Source organism: Magnolia sinica, chromosome 1, assembly GCF_029962835.1.
Source record: "Magnolia sinica isolate HGM2019 chromosome 1, MsV1, whole genome shotgun sequence".
NCBI lineage: Eukaryota > Viridiplantae > Streptophyta > Magnoliopsida > Magnoliales > Magnoliaceae > Magnolia > Magnolia sinica.
Window position 1 is genome coordinate 68,622,960 of NC_080573.1, and position 10,546 is coordinate 68,633,505.

Here is a 10,546-nt window from a genome sequence, read left to right on the forward strand (position 1 = left end):
TCTTTGACGGATCCCTTGTAGATGCCACGTTTATAGTTACTTTTCTATCTTGCTTTTCACCCTTTTTTATCACTATCTCACCCTACTTTTAGAGCTGGGCATTGGACCGAGTCGAATCGGATTGGGCCCAACTCGATTGGTCCGAGTTCTGCATGGACTGACCCAAACTCGGTCAGATCCGGGACTGAGTCCGGGTCCTCTTACCAGATCCGATCCTAAACCATGCTAACCTAGACCGATCCGAGTCCGACTCGGTCTGGAAAATTGAGTCGGATCAGATTGGCCCAAGTTCGGATTGGGTTTTTTTCCTTATTTGGGCCTATAATTTAGATGGTCCATGCATGCTCTAGCTACTCTAAATTTAAAAGCCTAAAGTCTGGCAAAGCAAACAGACTAAAGGAATAGAATTACCAAAATAAGAGAAACCAAAAACTAACAATAGCTATTTGGCCAACCAATACACCAACCTTTCCAGCTAACACACACCTTTTCCCCTCTTTAGACCTCTAAAGGATAAAGAATTTCTAAATGCTATAACACGGTTAAAATATTGGCCAATATATATTGTCTTAGTTGCCAAACCCAAATAGCTATGATATTAGCCATCGATCTAAAAAAGAAAAGCTAGGACATTGGCCAATACTATACATATATTGCATATAATTAACAATACAGAACTAAATGTATCAAAATCCATGCCAATAGTTCAGACATATACTCCAAAAGATTTGCTAATTGCTACAACAGGCTCTCAAGTAAGCTATTCTACAGTTCTACCATGCCCACCATAATTGTTCATTACAATGACTAGAATGGTTTTTTGAGGCATTTTAGATCACATTTAACTCTATATAGTAACGTGATAGGCAGAACCATGTGCTGCACTAAACCTCGCATCATTTGGAAGCAGTCATTCCCTCAAACTGGGCAAAGATGACATGATTTTATACTCAGCTAAGGTAACTAAATCGTTGAATCTTGAAGGTGTAGGCATGATCGTTCCTCAATATCCAATTCAATATGCTTCTTTTCCCCCCCTATAATTCTGGATGTTTCTATGAGAATCAACTGGTGTCAAGGCAGATGGCACTGGCAATTTATAAAAAAATTGTCATTCTTCATTCTTCAGCAATTGGTTGAGTCCGCAGGGCTGTCTTTCCACAAAAAATTCAGATCTGGATATAATTTTTTTTCTTAATACAACTCAAGAGTAACTCTTTTTCTTTGCTAATAAGAGATTTTTTAAATAGAAAAAAATCAGAGATCCAATCCTATTAAAAATTTACGTATTTGCTTGTACTATAAGTTGTATAAAGCAAACAGCCATATCCCATATACCTCTATATCAGTTTCCATTTGTTTGATCAGTTGTTAAGAATGGCATAACCAACTAGCTATTACTTTTGTTTGCTTCTTGTCCTCTCCCTTGGGATATTGCTTCTGTTTTTGACAGTTTAAGGTTACGTGTGTATTCCATCGATATTAGTTTTCTTCATTTCCATCTTGTATTGTTGAAATCTTCCATAGATATTCTCTTTGTATAGGGGAGTTTTATACATTGCCTTGATGATCATCACACTAATTTTATATGCACCCATGCCAAAATTTCAAATCTGATTCCCATTTCTCGATATAACAAATGAATTCAGGAAATAGATTGAAATTCAAAACAGAAACTGTATTAAAAGAAATTACAAAAGAAGACAAGATTTAGGATACGTTTGGTTGCACCCACTCTCGCAAAATCTCATGAAAGTTGGTGCAACAAAACGCACCCTAAATTTAAAATTTTAAAAATAGCATTATAGTGATAAAAAGATATAAAAGTTCAAGTTTTAAATTAACAGAAATGTTGGAAAAGAATTTAAATATAAAGTATCTATTTCAACTATGAAAATGATAAAGGGGGTGGAAATTCAAGATGTTGATGGAAATCCAAAACAGAAACTATATTTTTGAAAAAATTTACAAAATAAGACAAGATTCAGGATGCGTTTGGTTGCACCAAATTTCACAAAATTTCATGAACTTTAGGACCAGATTAGACTGATCATCATGAAATTTGGTGCAACAAAACACACCCTAAATTTAAATTTTAAAAATAAATTATCATCATGGTAATAAAAAGAAAGAAAAGTTCAAGTTTTAAATTGACAGAAATGTTGAAAAATATATATATAAAGGAGCTATTTCAACTATGAAAATGATAAAGGGGGTGAAAATTAAAGATACTACCAGAAACCCTTGAGAAAAAAAGTGTTTAAACATGCAAAAAGTGAGGTTTCTCACAAGAGAGAAATGATCATATTCCACAAGGATCCAAATAGAGGAAATGGCAAACCTAAACATAAAGATCCGTTGGAACAAAAATCTGAACAATCCACTCATCAGGTGGGCCACATGCATACATTAAGTCAGACCATCGTCTGTAAAATGATTTCAACGATGTAATCCTCCTCATGAACCGATCATAAAAATTTCCATCCTAGATGATCCTTATGATGTGCCCACCTTTAGCACGGCTTGGATGTTATCCACAATATGCCAGCAGAAAATAAAAATAGAAAAAAAATGGAGAGATTTTGAATTCAAGGAATAGACAAAGATCTGGAGAGAGAGAGAGGAGTAAATTCTTCAAATCTCTCCATTTTTTCCCAGCATGAAAACTATAAAAAGAGATGATTTCTACCAATAACAGTCTTAAGTCTTAAGAGATCAGCAAAGAGAAAACAGAGTTTAAAAACACATAGAACTTGTAAACCTTCAAAATACAACAAATGAATGAAAATTGCTAAAATACAAAAATAAGAGATGGTGGACATCATTATGAAGACATCATTCATAGAAGCACCTTTACAGTCCAATGAGCAAATTCCCACAACTTTAGCACATGGAGATGGTGGACGCCACTCAACAAGAAAACTCTAGAATGGTTGCTTCAAATTTGAAAGAGAAGACAATGTGTTAGATTGCACCATTATTTCATGAAAATATCATGATATATTGTGCCACATTAGACATGATATTTAGTGCAACCAAGATGTTAAGAAGTTGTATAGATAAAAAATTGTATGGTTGTGGCAAATACCATGAAATTTCATGACTAATCAGTCTAATTTGGTGCAGATTTTCATGAAATTTGGTACCAAATATACTTTAAGCTAAAATTTAAAGAATAATAAAGAAAGAAAAATAAAAAGATTAGGCCAGAAAGCAAACTAGCATCCAAATGAAAGAACATTCTTCACTTCGAAAGTAAATAAAGCATGTCCAACATCATGTCCAAAATCAAAAGTAAAAAAACCAAGCATGCACCTACTGACATATAAATTAGGTAAAACTTTCATACATTCAATACCCTCTATATGATGAATGCCTTTGTGGCATGTAACTAAAAGAACCTTATCCGTAATAGTAACCCCCTCCTCCACCTCCACCTTCTTCGCTAGATTCATCCTTCGGTTCTCTTTTTACTAATTCAACTGTAGAGAACTCTTGGGCGACTCCGAGCTGGATGTGTCCAAAAAATGGTTATTCACCTTTGCTGAATCGGATGGTGGGAATCTCTTCCCATCTTCCTCATTCACAGATGCAAGAAGTTTTTTCAGACACTTTTTATGTTCCAATTTATACGGGATTCCCAACCCCCTATAAAATGCTGCAAGACTTTTAAGAAACTTTGATGGTTTACTTGTGCCTGCTTCAGCATCATGTTATCTCGGAGGTGGATGTTGTTGTCTGGTACTTCTTATGCCATTCGCATGCTTTCTTTAACAGCCTCTTTATAATCCCGTTCTTCTTGCTCTCTTAAAATTCACTCTTGTTCTTCTTCTCTATTAATTGTGGTTGTGGAAGGCCTGGAACTAGAGCTAGTGGCAGTTGCAGCTCCTCTGCTAAACCTTTCTTTATTTATAATAAGCCTACTTCTATATATTCTTTGGTTAGTTGTATTGGTTGTAGTTGCAGGGTGAGGGGTATGGGAAGTCTTTGTATTAGAATCGAGAATGGCTTTAAATAAATCTCGGACCTCCTGAGAAGCTTTGCTATAAGGTGCGGCATCTCCTCCCTGACAAGCCAAATGTAATTTGAGTCGATTTTTTTTGTTGACAAACTATTTTTCACATAACTTACATTGCAACTTTATCTTTCCATCCTAAGAGTAGATTTAGACTCCATAATTCCAAATATTCGCCGATGCATCATCTTCGGATGACATATCTAGTGTATATTTGGCTAGCTTAGGACAATAAAAAAATTAAAGTTATAAATGAACGCAATTACCCAACAATATAATAAGAGATTTAAACAACATTATCTAATTGAATAGTACTAATGAAAAAAGAGAAATATTCATCCACCCAAAATACATAACCATAAAACTTCAATGTAACTGTTTTAACAAAATTACAAATAACATGATATAACAAGATTAGAAGGCATCAAAATCATATTGCAGCTGCAGGCACTGTCTGTCACGCCCCGAACTCAGAAACTGGGCTCACAAAATTCTCGATCGCCGAATCCGACGCAGACAACCTCTGTAGAACCCCATTCTCGGCTCCCGGCACCCATTTACCAGGTTTCGATCCTAGGATCCTATGGAGGATTTCTAATATTAATTTAATTCGTAATGAGTATAACCAAAAGTATAACCCACGAACAATAACCACAAGAACACCATCACAAAATCAACTATGATCAAAAACTTTTGAGTACAATGCGTATGAAAGAGAAATACAATATAGCGAAAGTAACAAAACTCCAAAAGCTCGGCTGCACGCTCTAACTGTGGCGAGACTATGGCTGCGACTGCGTCCTGGCGTCACCTACACGCATCGATCATGCATAAGCTTATAGAAAGCTTAGAGGGTGGTGTAAGTGTGTGCGCAATATAAGCGTGCTCAGAATGCAAGGTCAGAGTAATGTGGAATCATGGTGATGAGTACATGAATGCAATCAGGCGTACCAAGGCTATGCGGTGCAAGATATGAATGCTATCGGCTATAACACGGCCATGCGATGCGAGATACAACTCAAGCATGCCAATCCTCATTATGTATCAGTACAGTTCTCATTCTGGATAATCACCGGGGTTCAGTACACTCCAAATGGCACTGCCGCTCTCCTAGCCGCACAGTCCAAGTGAGCGTAAGAAACCTCACTATCTGCTTGGCCAATAGTCTGTCAATACCTATCTAGCACGTCGATCCTCATTATGTATCAGTACAGTTCTCATTCTGGATAATCACCAGGGTTTAGTACACTCCAAATGGCAGTGCCGCTCTCCTAGCCGCACAGTCCAAGTGAGCGTAAGAAACCTCACTATCCGCCTAGCCAATAGTCTGTCAATACCTATCTGGCACGTTGATAGCTGACCCATTCACGAGCTGGTCAAACTCAGCCTAGTATTGCCCCCTACCCTAGGGCGAGTAAGGCCACACCCCTTTCCAACTGACCATGACACAGTGGGAGACGCGGCCTCCTGGTATTCGGCCCTCATGCGCTCATATATCCACTCGGTCTCAATGTTGGAGTCATCCTCTAGTACCATCGAGTTTAGGAATTTTCACCTAAAGACATCTATGACGCCCCGATGCTTAGTAACAATATTTTCAGTATCCAATCCAACCACCCACGATGTGTCTGTGGAGGCTATGGCCCTGATGTCACTAGGGCATATAGTAATCACAATCACACTAATGCAAGTGCATAAATCATACTATCAGACATGCAGCAATCCTGCGCGTACCGAGCGCTCATGTGGGGTAGCTCCGCCTACCAGGGAGCCCATAAACGATCTGCCCGAAGGCATATGCTATGATCAGTCACTTCTCAAATCAGGCATACATATGATGCGTATGATCATGAATCATGGATCTATATTATACATGTTACGTGGTGATGGGCTCTAATCAAAACGAAGATGGGCCTAGATGGCCTATATGCTACATGTATGGGCCTATTAATGGGCCCTAGGGAGAGAGTGACAATGCGGACATTTAACCAACATCATCCTTATAATGTGGACATCAAACCATCATTGCTCCCAAGGTATAGCCCACTATAAAATCAACACATATACCATGGTGTAATCACACTACAAAGGGCCTTATGTATGTCCTATTGGGCCTTGACCCATGGGCCTCCAGTACATCAAATGGGCCTCATACATGGGTCTCATATATATATATATATATATATATATTAAAGTGGGCCTCAACGACGAGCCACAAATGCATCAAGATGGGCCTAGTCACATGGCCTTGAAATATCCTCCAAAATGGTTAGACGGTTAGGATGAAACATATGCATCATGGTAGGTCCCATAGGGATGAAAGGCATAGATAAATCACATACTTCATGGTGGAGGTACACACTGATGAAAGGTGTGGACACAATTCATACACAAGTGGGTCCCAAGTAGGACCCACCATAATGTTTATTTCCCACCTAACTTGGGGCCCACCGAAATGTTTATTTCCCACCCAACCTAGGGCCCAACATAATGTTTATTTTCCAACCAACCTAGGGCCCAACATAATGTTTATTTTCCAACCAACCTAGGGCCCAACATAATGTTTATTTTGCAATCAACTGTTCATAAGGTCACGTGGACTAGGGTAAGGCCCATTGTAATATCTATTTATCATCCAATCTATTCATATGGTCACGTGGACCAGGGTAGGGCCCACTGTATTATTTATTTGCATCCAATCTGTTCATAAGGTCACGTGGACCTGGGGGCCCACTGTGATATTTATCTGCCATCCAACAGTTCATAAGGTCACGTGGACCTGGGGCCCACCGTACTGTTTATTTACCATACAACCTGTTGATAGGGTCACACGGTCAGGGAGCCCACCGTGATATTTTTTTTTCATTTATTATATATATATATATATATATATATATATATATTATCACGTGGACAGGGAGTCCACCCTGATGTGGTTCACAAATCCAGCCCACCCATTATGTGTGTCCCACTTGGCTGAGGGTTCAGACCAAGTTTCAGCCGCATCCAAATTTCAGGTAGGCCCCACCAAGTGATTTTACATTTTTAGGCATATCTTCACATGATTTTAGATGGTGTGGTCCACCTAAGTTCCATATACAGTTGATTTTTGGGGTGGCCTCCTGGTTCGAGGGAACCCATCAAATGCATGGTGTTGATGTTCGAAACGCATCACAGTGGGGCCCACAACTGGGGCCGTGAGGGCCCTGCCAAGCCGTCACCCGCCCACTAATAGTGGCAGCAGCAGGTGCTGCTGCCCTTTTTTTTAAAATCATAATTCCTGTGGTTTTTGGTAGGTGGGGCCTGCCTCAGACAAATCCAACCCAGCCAATGGTCCCTGTGGCCCGATACAAACCTATCAAGACCAATATTGGATGTTTTTTGATATACAGGAACATCAGGGAAGTATTTTAATGGTGAGAGTTCTTTTGTCCATACTATGGCCCATCAGGAAGTCAGATTGACCTCAAATTTTGGCTCAACGCCAAAAATGGCCTGAAGAAAAGGATGGACGGCTTGGATTGATTACATACATCAAGGTAGGGCCTACATAAGTGGCCCACCACTTCCTTCTCTCTTTCTTAGCTGATAGTACACATCTATGTCAGTATACACACTCCACATTACCCACGCCCTGGATAAGCACATGCTTTGTGGGGGGTCCCACATGGACGTGGCCCACCATCTATATATATATATATGTATATTTATATATTAGCATAATATAAATATAATATATTGTATATATATATATATATATATATATTGAAGGTGGGACTTCCCACCGGATGGTGGATTTTGCCTAAAATGTGGTGGGCCACACCATTGATGGATGGAGTAGATTTAACATGATTTGATGGGGCCCACTTCATTCTAGGGAAAGGAAAGAGAGAGAGAGAGAGAGAGAGAGAGAGAGAGAGAGATACGGTGATAGAGAGGAGGGAACCCACCACTATGGGCCCTCCATTGATACAACACATACATCAAGTGGGTCCCACAACAAGTGGGCCCTTAAGGTTAAAATAAATGATGGATCACCCACCTCTAGGCCTCCTCCTTGCTCCCTTAGCCTTCTATGCTCCTTGCCTTTACTTTTAATGGTGGTTGATGGGATTTTGATGGTGTGGATGAGCGATGAGAGGATGGGCCACACTTGGCTTTGGGGAGAGTTGGGGAGGCTTGGACGTTTGGGGTTCTTAGTTGCTTGGAAGTGAAGAGATGGAATGAGAGAGGGAAAATAATAAAAGAGATGAGATGATGTAAGGAAGGGGATGGGAGGTATGGATGAGTTTGATTTTTTTGGAAAAAAGGGATGGGTTTGTTTGAAAATTGTAAAAGAGAGATGGTGAGGTGGAGAGAGAGTGGACTTTTGAAAAAAAATAGGGATGGGTTGTTGTACTTGGGGTAAGGCTTATACTTGACATTGATTGATAGGACATATCGTAGAGATTCCCTCGATATTCGCAACGTGAGGCATTTCTTTGAAATGAACGCAGGCCCACATCTCCTAGCATGGGTATCGATTCGGTGCGCGAATCGCGGCGTTGGAACGGCAGCGACGGCGCGATCGCTAAGATATAAGTTTCGGGTCGAGCCATCTTTAGTATGCAGGACTCGGCTTAGGATTGCCTGCAATCGTCGGATACGGTGCGAAGGTTGTCGAAATTCGACCGGAAGGACCGCGGAGGCTAACAGAATAGTACGGACTAGGACACGGGTCTTACACTGTCTCTTCAATCTTGACACTCTCCTCTTCATCAAACTCCTCATGGATAGAGGTCTCTTTCCCCCACATCGGATGTAGCCAATCCTGAGTACAAATGAGCGCTTCAACTAATTTAGGTGTAAGTGAGATTCTATACTTGCTTATGACCCTACTCCCCGTACTGAAAGCAGATTCTAAAGCCACAGTTGAAATTGGAATTGATAATATGTCACGTGCCATTAATGAGAGCACAGGGTACTGTAACTTACCAGATCTCGCCCTCCACCACTCCAAAACATCAAACTCATCGCCTTTGTTTAGAACTAGAAGATCGTCCTTGAGATACTCTTCAAGTTTTGATCTATGCGTCTGTGATCGTACTTGAGTCCCTTTCACCTGTGCATAGTAAGACATAAAATCATCTGTCATGTCTTCTTGCGATTCATCAACAGCAGAACTAGAACCTACATGAGGAGATTGTTCTTTTGCGGCACACACATACAAATTGTACAATTCACTGGCTGCACCAGAAATCTTTTCAGCCTCACCAACACCCATCAAACCATACAACTTATTACATATGAAGTCAACCATAATCATCTTGTATCGGAGATCAAGAATGACTCCAACACCCATTACCAGACTACACTCAGACCAATACTTATCAAACTTTATCTGCATACCCATGGTCATGAAGCGTAAAAAGTCTTGTCCACTACTACTTTTGCGCAAGGCATCTTTTACCTTCCAAAGTTCAAGAAAAAATATATTTGCTATTGGATACTTGTAGCCTGAAAATTTTTTCGTGCTGTTGTAAAAAATAGCAAGGAACTTACGAACTGATTCAGCTCTTGACCAATCATCTTCAGAAGGCAGCCAAACATACGCACTATCACGCTCCGCATAGTGACAGATGGCAGGTCTCAAATCTATTGTTGAATCCAATATTTCAAAAGTTGAATTCCAATGTGTCGTGACATCCAGCTTCATCATTCTCTAAGTTGATAAATTCAACCACCTCACGATCTCATTCTATGCATGTAATCGTGAAGGTGACCCTCTTATGTACTTCACACTCTCTCTTATGTTTTCGATCGTGGGATTCATTGTTTTAAGGCGTTCTTATACATTCAAGTTTAAGATGTGGGCACAACACCTAACATGAAATATCTTTCCACCAAACAAGTCACTAGTGGCCTTAAACTAGTTGTGCAAATTCATTATCACGCTATCATTTGCAGAGGCATTATCTAGTGTAATTGTCGAGATCTTCTTCTCAATTCCCCACTCCATTAGACATCTATGTATGCAGTCTGAAATCATCAAACTACTATGAGGAGGCGCAAGATAACAGAAGTTTATTATTCTCTTGCAAAGCTTCCATTCGGCATCAACGTAGTGAGAAGTTAGGGACATATACCCCTTTCGTTGATTGGATGCCATCCAAAAATCTGATGTCAGCCTATTTCAAAAAAATGTGGCCAACTTTCCTTTCAACTTGACCTTCTCACCTTCATACATCTTCATACACACCCTCCTGATTATTATACGAAAGACCTTCTCATATCTGGGGTTAAGGCATTTGGCTAATCCAAGAAAAGCAAGACTCTACCATCTAAAATAATTAACTTGGTCATTCACTCATTCACCGACTCTTTGTTATACTTGTAGATGGATACTGACGGACCTCTTACAGATTGCGAAAATGAAAGTGTTTGTTGCCTTGCCCCACTTCTCACTTTTTTTAAACACTTTGCTAGATGTTTCTTTAATGTTGTGGTTGAACCATCTGCTTGCTTAGTGTACTGACTCTTGCAGTGCTTGCA

The 10,546-nt window shown here is 39.8% G+C and overlaps 1 protein-coding gene across 1 annotated transcript; it reads right to left on the reverse strand.

The window, feature by feature from the left end:
• Window positions 1-8,735: 8,735 nt before the first annotated feature.
• LOC131246890 (zinc finger BED domain-containing protein RICESLEEPER 1-like) lies at window positions 8,736-9,710 on the reverse strand. Its single transcript, XM_058247357.1, has one exon. It carries the CDS (start codon window positions 9,708-9,710, stop codon window positions 8,736-8,738), a length of 975 nt encoding a protein of 324 aa, XP_058103340.1.
• Window positions 9,711-10,546: the final 836 nt, after the last annotated feature.

Excerpts from the sequence above, each read along its gene's own strand:
- LOC131246890 (XM_058247357.1), bottom strand. The coding sequence starts at position 9,710 with ATGAAGCTGGATGTCACGACACATTGGAATTCAACTTTTGAAATATTG.